General features: G+C 41.6%; 1 protein-coding gene across 1 annotated transcript; it reads left to right on the top strand.

Moving 5' to 3' along the window:
• Window positions 1-3,555: 3,555 nt before the first annotated feature.
• On the top strand, window positions 3,556-13,757 carry LOC120944331 (up-regulator of cell proliferation-like). The gene is made up of 2 exons (XM_040358383.1): window positions 3,556-3,754; window positions 8,575-13,757. The coding sequence occupies exons 1-2, from the start codon at window positions 3,556-3,558 to the stop codon at window positions 13,299-13,301; spliced, it is 4,926 nt and encodes a 1,641-aa protein (XP_040214317.1). The 3' UTR covers window positions 13,302-13,757.
• Window positions 13,758-18,772: the final 5,015 nt, after the last annotated feature.

Below are 18,772 nucleotides of genomic sequence, written 5' to 3'. Positions count from 1 at the left end.
TGATCATGGCTTGACAACTTTGGAAGATTTTCAACATGAGGGCAAATGTATTTCTTTCTCCCTATTACAATCCCTTAAGGAGGCAGCGGTGAGTGAATTTTACAGATTCATGCAAATTCGTCACTTTTTTATAACTACGCACAGTCTCCCTCTGACTCATAGTCCTCATTTGAATCCCTATGCAGGTCCTCTCTTAGACAGAAAGGCCTAATTTCTGTTCTATATAAGTCTATGGAACTCAGTAAGTTGGGACCCAAACTCAAACATATGTCCCAGTGGGAATCAGAATTGGGCCTAGAATACGACCTGAGGGACTGGGAGGCGAACTGGCAGACCCTCTGTAAATGTACTATATTTCTTTCTATCAGAGAGACAGCGATTAAGCTATTTACTCGCTGGTACTACACACCCCAACGTTTACATCAGATTTTCCCTCAGTCCTCTTCATATTGTTTCCGGGGGTGTTCTAGCCCTGGTTCTTTCCTTCATATTTTTTGGGATTGCGAGAAGATCTCTTCTGTTTGGAAAGGAGCTTTTGATCTCATGGATAAATTAGCGGGGAGTCACATTGATCTGACATATAGACACTGTCTACTTTTTGAAAAAATTCCTGCATCATTTAATTTACAGAACATGCCCAAAACTTTGAAGATTTTTTTTTATTGTGAAGCAAATACCAAATAGGACAAAATAACAGAAAAAGTCAATACTTTGTAGAGCCACCTTTTGCGGCTATCACAGCTCCAAATCGCTTTGGATAAGTCCCTATGAGCTTGCTGCATCTTATCACTGGGATTTTTGTCCATTCCTCCTTGCAAAACTGCTCCAGCTCCTTCAAGTTGGATGGTTTGCATTTGTGAACAGCAATTTTTAAGTCTGACCACAGATTTTCTATTGGATTGAAGTCTGGGCTTTGACTAGGCCATTCCAGCACATTTAAATATTTCCCCTTAAACCACTCAAGTGTTGCTTTAGCAGTGTGTTTGGGGGTCATTGACCTGCTGGAAGGCGAACCTCCGTCCTCGCCTCAAATCACACACAGAGTGGTACAGGTTTTGCTCAAGAATGTCCCTGTATTTAGCACCATCCATCTTTCCCTCAACTCTGACCAGTTTCCCAGTCCCGACTGCTGAAAAATTACGTTCTTTGGGTATTGTGATGTGTTGGGTTTACTCCCGACATAGCATTTTCTTTGATGGCCAAAAATTAGAATTTTAGTCTCATCAGACCAGAGCACCTTCCTCCATACATTTTGGGAGTCTCCCACATGCCTTTTCACAAACTCAAAATGTGCCATTTTGTTTTTTGCTGAAAGTAATGTCTTTCTTCTGGCCTCTCTGCCATAAAGCCCAAATCTATGGAGCGTACGGCTTATTGTCGTCCTATGTACAGATACTCCAGTCTCTGCTGTGGAACTCTGCAGCTTCTCCAGGGTTACCTTAGGTCTCTGTGCTGCCTCTCTGATTAATGCCCTCCTTGCCCAGGTGTGTGAGTTTTGGTGTGCGGCCGTATCTTGGCAGGTTTGCTGTTGTGCCATGTTATTTTATAACCGAACCCTGACTTGTACTTCTCAACAACATTGTCCCTTCCTTGTTTGGAGAGTTCCTTGGTCTTCATGGCAGTGTTTGCTTAGCGGTGCCTCTTGCTTAGGTTTTGCAGCCTCTGGGGACTTTCAAAAAGGTGTGTCTATGTAATGACAGATCATGTGACACTTAGATTGCACACAGGTGAACATCATTTCACTAATTATGTGACCTCGGAAGGTAATTGGTTGCACCAGAGCTTTTTATGGGCTTCATAACAAAGAGGGTAAATACATATGCATATGCAATTATCAGGGCTTTTTTTCAGAAAAATTGTTTTATGTATATATTTTTCTAATTTTACTTCACCAACTTAGACTATTGTGTTCTGATCCATCACATATAATTCAGATTAATAAAACATTGAACTAAAGGCTGTAATGTAACAAAATAGGTGAAAAGCCAAGGGGGTGAATACTTTTGCAAGGCACTGTATTTTTATATTTATACCTATTTTTGGTTGTGTCATTATTGTGCATAGTGGAAAGTGGAAAGAAATAATATATAATAATTATTTGTATATTACTTACTTATAGTAATTAACCCCCTGCCACCCAGGCCAATTCTGACACTTACATGTAAAAATCATAATTTTTTTGCTAGACAATTATTCAAAACCCCCAAACATTATATATATTGTATTAGCAGACACCCTAGAGAATAAAATGGTGGTCATCGCAAATTTTTTATGTCACCCGATATTTGCGCACACTTGTGGAATGGCACCAAACTTCAGTACTTATAAATATCCATAGGTGACACTATATATTTTTTTACAGGTTACATGTTTAGAGTTACAGAGGAGGTCTAGTGGTAGAATTATTTCTCTCACTAAAAAGATCATGGCATATGTAACCTGTGTGTATCTGGCTCTGATACTAGCCAGTGCCTCAACAGCCACTGACCTCACCACACGTCCCTGCGAGAAACATGGCAGAAAAAAAGTAAATGACTCATAGAACCCAAGATAGGTCATTGTAGGGAGATCAGAAATCTAGCATTGTCCATGTTAACAGGGTTTAGGCGGCCCGGGTTGTCAGAGTAGAAGAACTTCCTTGCTGGGTCTTTACGTGGGCTGTGCTGATCCCTGGAGCCAGCAAGGTGGCAGTTGGCTTCCATTGGGGATACCTCCTGAGATATATGTAGGTAGGTTTGGAGATATGAAGCTGCTTCCTCAGGGTGAGAAAAAGATGTTGACTCTCCTGACTGGTCAGTGAGATGGAGGATAGCAGAGTGGGCCAGAGGGAATTTCACACCCTTAAGGTGAAGGGCTTAGCAAATAGGCTGGAAAGTCTTCCGCTTGCGGGACACATCTTGCGAGTAATCGGCAAAAAACATTAGCTTGTGGCCATCCAGTTGGAACTTATGGGCATTCTGGAAGGATTTTAGTATGGCTACCCTATCTGAATGGTTTCTGGACAAGGATAGGCCATGGGGAGTATCGTGTTGAGTTGAGTTGAGAGGTATCTTAATATAGCGCGGTCTTACCCCGAAGGGTCCCGACGTGTGAGGGGCCCCCATATGATGATTACTTTCCACTATGCATTGTGATGTGAACCCCAGGGCTTCAGGGATGCAGGTGGCGCACAAGTCTATAAGAGAGATGGAGTTATAGGTTTCAGGCAGGCTAATAATTCTTAGGTTGTTCCTGCGGGAACGATTCTCTAAGTCATCTAGTTTTTCTAAGATGTACTGTTGAGTTTGAGAAGCCTGGTGTGCAGCTGCCTGTGAGCTCTGGATTTCATCCTCCAGTTTAATTATATGCTGCTCTGCCTCTGTGATCCTGCCTGCATTGTCCCTCAGCTCTTTGCGTAGCTGATCTATACCTTCAGAGACTACACCATCTTCTGCAGCAGTTATAGTGGGGGATAGCAGGGCAGCAACTGCTTGTGCTATCTTACCATATTGGTCATCAGGGAGCGCAGGAGCTGGGGTGACAGGCTGGCCTGGGAGCCCTGCTGTGCCTGTGTCCATGTCGCCTGCCATCTTGGGCATCTGTGAGCCTGATAGTAGAGGGTCAGAAAGAATGGCAAATGCTGGACCAGAGCTGCTCTGGATGAGATATCGCTCCATCCACACTCACTCCGGGGATGTGTGGGTAGCTGGAGAAGGACTGATTCCCTGTGCAAGGAGGTGGCTGTATAAGCTGTCCTTGCTGGTGCTGCTGTCTCGTGCATCTGCTACTGTACATGTGGCGCCAGAACCAGAAGTATACAAAGTATCTTAACAATACCATGTTTGTGAGTTCTGCAGTAATTTGGTTGAAACCCTTTCAGCTTACATGAGGTTTCCCTACTTTCCAGATTTATTTATTAAACAAATTTCCCCATTGTTCTGGAATATTGGATGTCAAAGTGTCTGCTTTTCTTGACAAACTGTTTTTCCAAGACATTTCATCATTAACTAGATGAGGATTTCATGTGAACCCTATTATTTCAATCTTCCATAGTGTAAATGAGAGAAATATGATAAAATATGCATTTTCTTCATATAAATTCTAACAGTACAGCGAAGTATCATCTAGAGTACTTACAATATAATCTGTGGACCAATTTACTGAATTAAGGATATTTAAATATGAATTTATAGTGTATGGCCAAAGAAACGAAGTTGCGCTAATGAACATGATATAAAGATGCACTGAAACCAGCGCAAATGGTGCAAAGAAAATAACGAACAGTGATCAAAACGTGATCAATAAAAAATTAATATGTATGATGGGCAATTAATGATTGGCCCCTGTCATGGACCTTGGAATGCAGAAGTGTTCCTCCTTGAAAGCTGTTACACAGTGGGGGGTCTTCTTCCCTGTCTTAAAGCTCCAGACGGTTCCATTGTTCTGTGTCTGGCTATTGTGTACATTGATTGCCCCCTGGGGCTTCTGTCTCATTACACATAACAGTCCCTCCATTCAAGCTATCGGACCAATCCCTGCTGACTCATTTTCAAGTCCTCATTTGCATGGCTAAGGAGGACCTGAAGGAGGACTACATGTACTTTACAATTGACCAATAGGAAAGTGATTGTTGGGGGCGGGATGTTCCAAATTCTGTTTAAAAGTGTGTTGTGTACTTCCTGTTTTTGGCCTTCTTGTTTGAACTTACATACAGCCTGCCTGGTGTCTGTTCTAATGGATTCCGAACGGCACATAGCTGTAGTTCGGATCCCGGAGCCTTGGATGACTGAACCATCAGACGTTGCAATCTGCAAGCTGACTCACTAGTAGCAGAGGAGTGTCAGGAGATCGGAAGCGAGCAAGGGTCTCGTTACAGCCCCTATCCACCATAGAGTCCCAATGTTGAAGACAGAAAATAATCAATTTCGGTAGTCTCCCAGGTTCACATTGATCCACAGCATCCAAGAAAGGGTGATAGTAGAAAAACCTCCACCACAATCACACACTGCCTCTTACCGAAGAGCCGTGATCTTTTAATTACAGGAGATCATAGATGGCATGTAGTAATGATATCCTCAGAGGTGTCTTCAGAGAAGGGCAATCACAAAAATAGGTTGCCTTAAGCAGTATACCAATGCGGTATGTACCATAAAGAGAAAGGAGAACTCGCATAGCATAAAATCCTCAGAGTTTAATGAATAATAAAAAGATGTGCACTTACATCAAAACAGCAAATGCAGACATAAAATCAAAACAAATCGGGCCGGCCGGCTCCTCGAACATGCAGCCCGTATCTTCCGGGTCTGATCACTTGACGCAGTGACGTCAGAACGAAACGTTGGGAGGCGACATTCTGACGTCACCGCGTCAAGTGATCAAACCCAAAAGATACTGGCTACATGTTGGAGGAGCCGGCCGACTCGATTCGTGTTGATTTTATGTCTGCATTTGCTGTTTTGATGTAAGTGCACATCTGTTTATTAATCATTAAACTCTGAGGATTTTATGCTATACGAGTTCTCCTTTCTCTTTATGGTACATCCCGCATTGGTATACTGCTTAAGACAACCCATTTTTGTGATTGTCCTTCTCTGAGGATATCATTACTACATGCCATCTATGATCTCCTGTAATTAAGAGATCAGGGCTCTTCGGTAAGAGGCAGTGTGTGATTGTGGTGGAGGTTTTTCTACTATCACCCTTTCTTGGATGCTGTGGATCAATGTGCACCTGGGAGACTACCGAAATTGATTATTTTCTGTCTTCAACATTGGGACTCTATGGTGGATTGGGGCCAATCATTGATTGCCCATCATACATATACATTTTTTATTGATCACGTTTTGATCACTGTTCATTATTTTCTTTGCACCATTTGCGCTGGTTTCAGTGCATCTTTATATCACGTTCATTAGCGCAACTTCTTTTCTTTGTCCTTTATGTTTAATGTTGTATAACATTTATTGTTGCGGCTTTATATATAGTTATTATTTTTTAACAAGCGCAGTAATTTTTTTCCACTATAGTGTATGGCCAGCTGTACTTTTAACAAGAGTTTTTTTAAATACATTTTTTTTAGATTTTATATAACATTTTTTTCTGAAGAACTAATTGTGCCCTGTTTTTTATCATTGAGATATTGGCCAGACATTAGGCCTTAATTTCCCTAATCCTATGTGTAATTTTTGTAAGGATTAACAATGATTTTTTTTCTCTTTTATTTTATTTTATTAATAATAGTTTTACAGCAATAAAGCTTGGTATTAATAACTTTTTTTATAACATTATTAACAAAATAAATGTAATTGGCTCCTTGTGTTACTTCTTCCTCCCCCAATCTGAGCTCTGCTGTACAGAGACTTCAAGGAGTAGGTACCAAGTCAAATCTAGGTACTATGCTTCTTCTAAAGAAAAAATGCATTTAAAGCGGAGTTCCGGCCACAATTTCACGTTTTAAATATAAATACCCCTGTAATACACAAGCTTAATGTATTCTAGTAAAGTTAGTCTGTAAACTAAGGTCTGTTTTGTTAGGTTGTTACAGCATTTAGACACTTTATAAAATAGAAATTGACTGGGGCCATCTTAAGTGTGGGCATCATGAAGCCAGACTGTATGACTTCCTGGATTTCAGCCTTGCAGATCTCGCACATGCTCAGTGCTGCACAAGCAGTGCAATAGGTTTCAGATCAGGTTTCAGCACCTGTACTGTCCAAGTCACATGATTCTTCGAGACTGGGGAGTGCACAGACTCTTGGAAAGTTACACCCACTACATTCCCAGGAGTCTGTGCGGTGTAGGTTAGGAAGCTTAAGCACCTAGGTGCAGGAAGAGGGAAGATTAACTATTCTGCCTAGCAACAACACTTTGAAGGCATCTAAAAAATAAAAAATTCTTAAAGGACTAATGACATTTTTTTTTAAAACTGCTGATGTAATGTTATATTTATGAGTGGAACTCCACTTTAACCACTTAAAGCGGGGGTTCACCCTTAGAGGGCACTTTTCCCACTTAGATTCCTGCTCGTTATTACTAGGGGAATCGGCTATTTATTTTAAAATATGTGCAGTACTTACCCGTTTACGAGACGCATCCTCTCCGTCGCTTCCGGGTATGGACTTCGGGAATGGGCGTTCCTTCTTGATTGACAGGTTTCCGAGAGGCTTCCGACGGTCGCATCCATCGCGTCACGATTTTCCGAAAGAAGCCGAACGTCGGTGCGCAGGCGCAGTATAGAGCCGCACCGACGTTCGGCTTCTTTCGGCTACGAGTGACGCGACGGATGCGACCGTCGGAAGCCTCTCGGAAGGCTGTCACTCAAGAAGGAACGCCCGCTCCCGAAGACCCATACCCGGAAGCGACGGAAGAAGATGCAGCTCGAAAACGGGTAAGTACTGCTTATATTTTAATATAAATAGCCGATTCCCCTAGACCGAACGAGCAGGAAGCTAAGGGGAGATTTTTTTTTTTTTTTTAAATGGGTGAACTCCCGCTTTAAGACCCGGACCTTTAGGCAGCTAAATGCCCAGGCCAGGTTTTGCGATTCGGCACTGCGTCGTTTTAACAGACAATTGCGCGGTCGTGCGACGTGGCTCCCAAACAAAAGCTTTCTTTTAGTGGTATTTGATCACCTCCGCGGTTTTTATTTTTTGCGCTATAAACAAAAATAGAGCGACAATTTTGAAAAAAATGCAATATTTTTTACTTTTTGCTGTAATAAATATCCCCCAAAAACATATATAACAATTTTTTTTTCCCTCAGTTTAGGCCGATACGTATTCTTCTACCTATTTTTGGTAAAAAAAATCACAATAAGCGTTTATCGATTGGTTTGCGCAAAATTTATAGCGTTTACAAAATAGGGGATATTTTTATTGCATTTTTATTAATTATTATTTTTCTACTACTAATGGCAGGGCGATCAGCGATTTTTTTCGTGACTGCGACATTATGGCGGACACTTCAGGACAATTTTGACAAATTTTTGGGACCATTGACATTTTCACAGCAAAAAATGCATTTAAATTGCATTCTTTATTGTGAAAATTACAGTTGCAGTTTGGGAGTTAACCACAGGGGGCGCTGAACGTGTTAGGCTTCACCTAGTGTGTGTTTACAAGAGTAGGGGGGTGTGGCTGTAGGTCTGATGTCATTGATTGTGTCTCCCCTATAAAAGGGATCACTCGATCGATGCGCTGCCACAGTGAAGCACGTGGGAAGCCGTGTTTACATACGGCTCTCCCCGTTCTTCAGCTCCGGGGAGCGATCGCGACGGAGCGGCTATAAACGAATAGCCGCGCCGTCGTCCCGGATCGCTCCCCGAGGTAAGCTGCCCGCTGCACGCAGCGGGGGGGTCCCGATCGGACCCCCGACCCGCGGAAAGGCAAGGACGTATATATACGCCCATCTGCCTGTCCGTGCCATTTTGCGGACGTAAATAGTCGTGCGGCGGGCGTTAAGTGGTTAATGATGTATTAATAAATACAGGGCTGCACTTATTGTAGTCCTATTATAATATCTTAGAGTTCAGCTTAAAGTTAATTAGCACTTCCCTAGGCATTAAAATGTTCAAATAGTCTAACTTTTTTTTTTCAGACAAGAAAAGCGCACTTGAGCTGTTTCTTGAGAGTCTGGACCTGGGAAGACTTTCTACATCAAAATTAACACTAAGAGAATTCTTGGATATCGGACCAGAGACCCTAGTGAATACCGAACCTTCAAGGAATGTTTTCTGGTGCTTCTTTCAAAAACTTTTTTCTTTAAATGGAACTGCACGGCTCATCAATTCAAAAGACTTAGAAATAGCTGATGATTGCCAAGAGTCTAACGTAGATGAATTATTTGAGAGTAATGATGTTTCATCAGATTCTATCAACCCTCTTGACGTTGTGTGTGCTCTCCTGCACTGCTCTGACACGTTTCTTCAACAGGAGATTATAACAAAAATGTCTATGTGTCAATTTGCTGTCCCTCTGATCCTCCCTGATGGTGATACCCCTGATGGTGGTACCTTCATGCTGTTTGGTTTGAGAGATATTGTAAAGCGATGGACACCAAAAAATCTAAAGAAAGCATACATTGAAGAAAGTATAGTACAACTTCGCATGCCAGTGTTTTCATTTGTGAGGTTAGGGGAATATGGCTCATCAAAATCCAAAATTCTAAATCAAATTCTTAGTCTTGAAGATCAACTCCATGATTTTTTTTTGCATCAGGATACAAATGGTGGAAATGTCAAAAGAAAAATATCTGATGGATTGGTGGAAGTAGCCTGGTACTTTCCAGCTGGAAGAGATTCAGATCTTTTTCATGAACCTATTACCATAGCCAACCTGCGAGGAGAACTACAGAGCAGTAAAAAACAATTTTGTTTTCTCACAAAGATCTCACAAATTGTGTTCATATTTATTGAGAACAGAGAGGGTGAGAATCAGTGTTTCACTGACATCAATATTTTAAGTGAAAATTATTTTTTTATTATCAATATTCCTTCTTCTGCAATTACACAAGGAACATTCAAGGCATTTCTGGAAAACCTGGCATGCAAGGTAAACAAAAACTATCTTTTCACTATGAGTAAAGACAACAAAGATACAGCAAAAAAGAACTTTGACCTTCTGTCAAACATTTTTCCAGAACTAAAAAAAAGAATTCTGCTACTAAACCCAAGAATGTCTCAAGAAAGACAGATTGCAAGAAAATTACAATTGATAATAAAAGAAAAAGTAGTGATCAGGGAAAGTCTTATTATTTTTGAGGATCTAGAACCTGTTGCATATGAGATTGGAATAGACATAGATGAGGACTGCAAGGAGATCAGTGACCCTAAAACACGTGCCCAGGAAATCACTAAGTGTGTAGATGATGTGGTCAAGTATAAGAAAGAAACAATGAAATTACAAGGAGATGTTTGGAAAGAACTGACCAAACTTGAGAAAGAATTATGTCAAATGAAAAAGCAAGGCAGTATGTCTGGAGAGGAATACAAATCACAAATATTTATGAAAATATTAGATTTGCGCACAAAGCATAATCGGCACGAACTTCCCGATGGCATTAACAAATTTCTGGAAGCCTTGACTAAGTTATCAAAAACAGAGTTACGATTTTTTTTTAAGTGGACAAAGGTCTATTTGGATTCAATATCTCGGAAGAGTGTCTTACAAACCCAACAAATTAAAGAAAAAGGTCTTAGTCAAAACATATCTGAAAGAAATTTGGGAATAGAACATTTTCTTCGTGAGTTGGGTCAGTTTTATGAATCAGAATATTTTCTGGTAGAAAACAAAAAAATTGATGGCAGTCAAAAAAAATGTCATAACGTTCCAGAAATAGCTGCTGATCTCTTGTTGAATGGATTCCCATTAGAGCTGATTGATGGAGATGTCCACAATATACCCCTGCAATGGATAACTGATGTCCTAAAGGAACTCAACAAAAAAATGGGAGGTGGATGCAAAATCAGAGTTATATCAGCACTAGGAGTGCAGAGTACAGGGAAATCCACCCTTCTCAACACCATGTTTGGATTGCAGCTGCCAGTATCCAGTGGAAGATGCACACGAGGAGCCTTCATGACACTTCTAAATGTAAAGGAGAGCCTCTGGGAGGATTTGGGCTGTCAGTGTATTTTGGTGATTGACACTGAAGGATTAAGAGCTCCTGAGTTTTCTTCCATTGATGGTAGTTCAGAACGTGACAATCAACTGGCCACACTGGTGATCGGGTTAAGTGATATCACCATTGTCAATATATCCATGGAAAATGCAACAGAGATGAAAGAAATTTTACAGATTGTGGTCCATGCGTTTCTTCGGCTGAAAGAAATCGGGAAGAAACCCAGCTGCCAGTTTGTACATCAAAATGTTAGTGATGTATCTGCTCATGAAAAGATAATGAGAGAGAAGCAATTACTGCTAGAGCAGTTGGATGATGTGACAAAAGTTGCAGCAAAGATGGAGAATAATACAGATGTCACACAGTTCTGTGATATCATTAAATATGACATTGAAAACCATAACTGGTACATCCCTGGCTTGTGGCATGGTGTTCCCCCCATGGCATCTATCAGCACTGGGTATAGTGAAAAAGTAAATGAACTAAAAATGCATTTATTGGAATGTATAAAACACAAAGCACATTCTGATTCTTGTACCATAACTGATTTTACCGAGTGGATAAAAAGTTTATGGAATGCTGTGAAACACGAAAAATTCATATTTGGTTTTAGAAGTGTTTTAGTAGCAAATGCATACAACCAACTGTGCATGGCATACTCAGAGCAGGAGTGGAAGTTCAAGAAAGAGGCACACAGCTGGATGATAAAAACTGAGAACACCATCAAAAATCAGATCTCTGATGACCAAAAGCCTGGGATGCAGGTGTATTTTTACAAAGAAATTAATGAAATGTTACAGAAGCAAGTGGAGAGCATAGAAACGTTTTTGAAAGAATACTTTGAGAAAGATGATAAGTATGTGACGTTAGTTCTGCAATACAGAGATGATTTCACAAATAGTGTGTCACTGCTACGTGATGAACTTGCACGTAGCTTGAATAACAAGTGCACGGAAATCATTCATATTCAAACTGAAAAAAATAAAATTAAAAACATCCAAGCAAACTATCAGAAAAGAATTGAAAAGCAAGTCAGTGCTCTCCTCGAAAAACACAGGCACTCAGAAAGAAAACTGAGTGTTGAAGAGCTAGAGTCTGAGTTCATGATAATGTGGAATAAAACTTTGCAGGAATTTAATCTAAGTGGTTTAAAGAGACAAGACATTGATAAAATGATGCTAGAACATCTAAGGAGAGACATGAGGAATAAAGCAGGCTACATCAATGAGAAATTGATTGAACTTCACAATTTAGAAGATTACCAGGCACAGGATTTTATGATAATTCCTGAATATTTTGAAGGACCAGAACTGCAGGCTGTCAAGAATATATCTAAAGAACAGCTTTGGAATGAGGCAACTTCTGTAGCCCTCACTATCTTGGCTCGATGTAATAGTTTTGTCACAAATAAGATTGCCACAAAAGAGGATTACAATGAAACACTTTGCCAACAATTACTAGACATTGTAAATGAGGGCCTCAAACAAAATATTGTACTGAAGTCAGAGTTCAAACCATTGCTTGAGCTAGATCTTAAACTTCTCAGTCTAGGGAAAGCGGCACCAAAGTTTCAAAAGAGGCACGATGATTTCATACAAGAGAATGACCCAAAGCTCTGCCTGGAAAAATTAAAGCCTGAGTACCTTCAAATTTTTAAAGAAGTCTATATGAAGACAGATGATTGCAGAGACCGGGCTAAAAGATTCTGTGACAAGTACCTGAAGCCAGCACTGATTGATTATGTATTTTCAAACCTTGGCAAAGATATTGTTGATGACATATTATCCAGTGAAGACTCTATGAAATATGGCAGTAGAATTTTCTTCCAAAATGCCCTGCTGAGTGACCTGTTAAAAAAAAAAATATTTAGCGAATATGTGAAATATTGTCTTCAATATGAGATCTTTGTAATAGACTGGATCACTAATTATATCACAGTTCGGTACATGGAAAGTGCAAGGCTGAAAAAGGTCATATCAACCAGGCTATCAGCTATTACAAGGAAAGTTAAAGAAACTCTTGAGATCAAATCAGTTTTAAGGCATACAACATTATCTGAAAGTTTAGATGAATTTTGTCAGAATTTAAAGAATGAATTAGTGATCTCGCAGAATGACATCACTCTGGTCATATTTCCAGACACTGCCAATGTTCAGGATTTCTGTAAGTATGTTAATCAATGTCTATCTGACATTGAAACACAAATACTAACGGAACTAAGCAGCTTGAATATGGAAGTTGTGCTAACCAGGACTTCCATAAAACCTCAAGATGAGCTGTTTAACAAAGTCTTTGGATGCGGGAAGCAGTGTCCATTTTGTAGGGTTCCTTGTGAATTAGGTGGTGCTGAACATAAAGAGCACTTTGCATCTATTCACCGACCTCAAGGATTGGGACAATATAAATATAAATCCTCAAATATTCTTTGCCATGAACTGTGCACAACAGATGTAATTAGCATTACAGCTTTTGAAAATGCTGCCACAAAATGGAACCCACATCCATTTAAAGAATACAAAAAAATCTACCCAGAATGGAAGATCCAAGCTGATTCAGGAATGAAGGCTTCTATATACTGGAAATATGTCTTCAAAGAGTTTAATGAAGAGTTTGCAAAAGAATACAATGCCTCAGCAGCAACTTTACCTGAAGACTGGGAAAAAATAACATTTCAGGAAGCTCTTGAAAGTATTCAAAGTAATTAAATAATAGGAAGCATTTTTACGATGGTCTAATTGTAATCATCCGTCTTCATTCATAGCTCTGCTATATTGACGTGACATGGATTCTAACTTTTTTACTTAAAGCTTATAGCACAAACTTTTATTACATTTTTGCATAGCATTGAGAAGGATGAAAACCCCTATCGGGTTATTTTTCAATATCTATATCCTGCTGAGGATACTTCCCTTCACTTCCTTGGAGATTCAACAGTAAATGAGAAGAAATTGTCCCAATTTAAGGGGGAATTCCAACCTTAGTTTGTCACCAGAACATTTATTCCCACAAGAGGAATTGCCATCACCTATTGTTCTCATACACAACCAGACAAGACAACTGTCACCAGGAGAGTCAAAGAAAGCGGATCTGGCCAGCAGGAACACAGGGCCAAATTCTCAAAAACTGTGCGTAACTTAAATTTCAGCAGTTAAGTTACACTGACTTAAAATTTCTACCTAAGTACCTGATCGTCAAAGCACTTAGGTAGAAATTACACGCAGTGTAACTTAAGTGCCGCCGTCGTAAGGCGGTCCTCCTCTCCTGGGGGCGTTTAAAATTTAAATGAGGCGCGCTCCCGCGCCGGCCGTACTGCGCATGCGTGTGACGTCATTTTCCCGACGTGCAGCGCGCGAACGTAATTAACGCCGGTCGGCTTTGAGAATTTCGACGGGACACTAAAGTTGCGACGGGTGAAAAAAAAAATGTCAGCGTCGCTCAGCATGCATTCCTGAGAGGGTGAACTCCATGCCAATTTTCAAAGAAAAAAACGGCATGGGTTCCCCCCCCAGGGGCATACCAGGCCCTTAGGTCTGGTATGGGTTGTAAGGAGACCCCCCCTCCGCCGAAAAATTGACGTAGGGGGTCCCCCTACAATCCATACCAGACCCGTATCCAAAGCACGCTACCCGGCCAGCCAGGAAGGGAGTGGGGACGAGCGAGCGCCCCCCCCCCTCCTGAGCCGTGCCAGGCCGCGTGCCCTCAACATGGGGGGGTTGGGTGCTCTGGGGCAGGGGGGCGCACTGCGGGCCCCCCCACCCCAGAGCACCCTGTCCCCATGTCGATGAGGACAGGACCTCTTCCCGACAACCCTTGCCATTGGTTGTCGGGGTCTGCGGGCGGAGGCTTATCGGAATCTGGGAGTCCCCTTTAATAAGGGGGCCCCCAGATACCGGCCCCCCACCCTAAGTGAATGGATATGGGGTACATCGTACCCCTATCCATTCACCTGGAGGCAAAAAGTAAAATTTAGTAAACACACAACACAAGGCTTTTTAAAATATTTTATTATTCTGCTCCGGAGGCCCCCCCTGTCTTCGTTATTAGCTCAATTAGCAGGGGGGGCTTCTTCTTCCACTCTCCGGGGGTCTTCTCCGCTCTCCGGGGGTCTTCTCCGCTCTCCGGGGGGGGCTTCTCCGGACTCCGGGGGGCTTCTTCCATCTTCTCCCCTCTTCCGCTCTTGACTCGGCGAACCCCGGTTCTTCTGCAGCTCTCCGGTGCCTTCTTCTTCAGCGCTGGCTGCCTGCTATGTTTGTGTGTTAGCTCAATTAGTAACAGGCAGCCAGCGCGGTCTTCTGTGACGTCATCTTCTCTTCTGTTCTTCTCCCCTCTTCCGATGTTGTCTCGTCGCCTGTTGTCGCTGTAATGATGGAAGCGCGCCTTGCATCACATTTATATAGGCATCACCGTCCCATCATGCTCCGGTAGGTACCCACGTGGTGGGTGAACGTGGGTAGGCACCCACCACGTGGGTACCTACCGGAGCATGATGGGACGGCGATGCCTATATAAATGGGATGCAAGGCGCGCTTCCATCATTACAGCGACAACAGGCGACGAGGCAACATCGGAAGAACAGAAGACCAGAAGACCCTGACGCCACAGAAGACCGCGCTGGCTGCCTGTTTGAAATCGAGCTAACACACAAACATAGCAGGCAGCCAGCGCTGAAGAAGAAGGCACCGGAGAGCTGCAGAAGAACCGGGGTTCGCCGAGTCAACAGCGGAAGAGGGGAGAAGATGGAAGAAGCCCCCCGGAGTCCGGAGAAGCCCCCCCCGGAGAGCGGAGAAGACCCCCGGAGAGCGGAAGACCCCCGGAGAGCGGAAGACCCCCGGAGAGCGGAAGAAGAAGCCCCCCCTGCTAATTGAGCTAATAACGAAGACAGGGGGGGCCTCCGGAGCAGAATAATAAAATATTTTAAAAAGCCTTGTGTTGTGTGTTTACTAAATTTTACTTTTTGCCTCCAGGTGAATGGATAGGGGTACGATGTACCCCATATCCATTCACTTAGGGTGGGGGGCCGGTATCTGGGGGCCCCCTTATTAAAGGGGACTCCCAGATTCCGATAAGCCTCCGCCCGCAGACCCCGACAACCAATGGCAAGGGTTGTCGGGAAGAGGTCCTGTCCTCATCGACATGGGGACAGGGTGCTCTGGGGTGGGGGGGCCCGCAGTGCGCCCCCCTCCCCCAGAGCACCCAACCCCCCCATGTTGAGGGCACGCGGCCTGGCACGGCTCAGGAGGGGGGGCGCTCGCTCGTCCCCACTCCCTTCCTGGCTGGCCGGGTAGCGTGCTTTGGATACGGGTCTGGTATGGATTGTAGGGGGACCCCCTACGTCAATTTTGCGGCGGAGGGGGGGTCTCCTTACAACCCATAACAGACCTAAGGGCCTGGTATGCTCCTGGGGGCGAACCCATGCCGGTTTTGAATTTCAAAATTGCCGTGGAGTTCTCCCTCAGGAATGCATACCAAATGCCGTCGCTGGAATGGGCCTTTACAAGGTTTGGCTAACTTTCCACATTATAAAACCAGCCCTAGTTTTGCGCCGGCAAATTCGGAACTTAGGCAGAAATCAAAGTGCTGAAATGCTTTGAAAATCTGCTTAAGTCCTCATTTGCATACGCAAAGCTGGATTTCAATGAGAAATGCCCCCAGTGGCGGATGCGGTACTGCATCCTAAAATCTGACCGTGTAAGTGTCTTACACATGTCAGATTTTCTGCCTAACTTTGGAAAAAGCCTTTTGAGAATCGTTTCCAAAGTTAGGCACAGAGATACGCAGGCTGAACAGCAGTTAAGTCTGCGTATCTCTTTTGAGAATTTGGCCCACAGATAGCAAAAAAATTGTAAAGCCTAAGTGCAGCTTCAATAAACAACACAAAAATCACCACACGGTTTATAACCCACAGTCACTATGATGTATCCGTTGCGTGGATGTCTAATCTTCTTTGGTATGTGCCCCCACCCTCACAGCCGTAATATTTAAGTTTAGCAGGGGTCGCAGATCCTGTTTCATTTGTAGAAGCTGTACTATTTTTTTTTAAAGCATTAGCTACTTGGAGCATTAAAACCTTACCTCCCATATACAGCAATAAAAACTTGTCAGAGGGCATAACACTTCTCCGCTCCATTTAAAATGTGCCCTTACATACATGTTAAGTTGATTGTATTATTTGTTTCTTTTCTCTGCCCCTAAGCTGTGGAAGTACCAAAATTCACTATTTATGTTTACATCTGTTTATTTTTGCTTTGCTTGCTGATAATGTTTAGTTTTAATCACCAATGCAGTTTTCTTGACCATCCTCTTTGTTTACATGATTTGGAAGTTTGTATATTTACAACCCACAAAAACAGAAGAAACAATATCTAGACATAATTAACCCTACAGGACTATGCTTCCTAACAGTCCACTTTAGAATCAGAAAAAAATATTATAATTTTACAATAGAAATCATAAAATGAAATGCAGATGCAGCCCCCTCACAATAAAAGTCTTCACGTATCTCACATAAAACCACCATCTTCATAAAAACAACACATACATCACCTAATAAATACATAATGAACATTTAATTTAACCCTAAAAAGCCTCTAGCAAAATGCCAGATAGATTTTCTGAGTATCTGTACATTGCTGAGTGAATGTTATAAGCTGACCGTTAAATTTAATTCACAAGAGATTTTACTAGTTAAAGATACATGAAGATTGAGATGCATTTTGATAATGTTACATTTAGCGTAATTATGAATACAGGGGTCACCAACAATATCATAAAATATGTTAAAAAAAAGGGGGGGGATTGGAACAAGGTGGGACTTTAAATGTGCCTTTGAAGAGTATAAAAAATGAAATTCAAATACATTGATTTATAGAAAAGTAGAAAACGTTTTTATTATTCTGCCAACAGGCAGTACATTCTATAAATAAAAACAAAATAAAAGAAATTTACAGTCCTGAGGTTTTGAATTCGGGATGTGCGGGTCCCAAACAATTAAAGCAATATGGCCAACGCGTTTCGCGGACAATTCCGCCCCGTCGGGGCCTTGAGAGTTGCACAGCAGAATTTCAAATAATTTCTATGAATGAGATATTAATAAACAAAATATAAATGACATAATTAACTTGTATGAAAATTAAAATACATAATGCATGAATTAATATATTCATTTTGATATAGGTAAAAAGTGCATTTCCTGTAATGTTGTACACATATTATTACAGGCTGTATGTTGTATTTTAAAACATCAGAGATTTAAAACAGTTACATTGGTCAGTTTAGAAATGTGCAGCGATCTCCTACACCTAGGCAGGGTTCGAGTGAGGCTGCTAAAACAGGTGTTCATGCTTATCAGTATATTGAAATCACGTTTCTTATTTATATTAATGGTTGATTCATATCAATAATATCATCAGCAGAGACCTCCACTTGAAGGAATGTACATTGTAAGAGGTTATATTCTGCCTTGCAAATGTTTGGATAATTAGTACATTACATTTATATTTTATATGGTACATGTTCATTATAAACACTTTTGTATTCTCTATTGTGAAAATTTAAATAAAAATTATTGAAAGAAAAAGTCTCTAGCATTCAAAAACAGTATGGTCCACAGAAAGAAGCTGTTTTGAAGCCTGATGATATGAGAGGAAATACTCCTAAATCTCATGCCAGAAGGCAAACCTGTAAACAAGGCATTCGCAGGATGGGAGCTATCCTTCAGTATATTAATAGCTCTTTGAAGGCATCTCCCTTCCCCCAGTTCTTCAATACATTGGAAATACACCCCTTAAAGGGTCACTAAAGGAATTTTTTTTTTTAGCTAAATAGCTTCCTTTACCTTACTGCAGTCCTGGTTTCATGTCCTCATTGTTCGTTTTTGCTTTGATGTTGCTGTAAATCCTCTCTGTTCTGGACACTTCCTGGTTGCCAGTTTCCTGATGACCACAGTACTGGGAGATTTCTCACGGTGGTCACTAATCAAGGAGGTGTGATTACTGTGTGTAAAACGAAACTGGATTGGTGCTGAGGAGTTTTAGACAAAGTATCACTGCTCTCTATTGGCCGACTGCCCTCTAGTGGCTCTCTGTACATCAGAGAACCAGCAAACAACAGCAAAAACGAAACTACACTGCAGGCACATTATATGATTGTTTTTTTATCTATTTTTAATCATTTTTAA

Source organism: Rana temporaria, chromosome 6, assembly GCF_905171775.1.
Source record: "Rana temporaria chromosome 6, aRanTem1.1, whole genome shotgun sequence".
In the NCBI taxonomy this organism is placed as follows: domain Eukaryota; kingdom Metazoa; phylum Chordata; class Amphibia; order Anura; family Ranidae; genus Rana; species Rana temporaria.
This window is presented reverse-complemented; position numbering and strand designations above follow the sequence as displayed.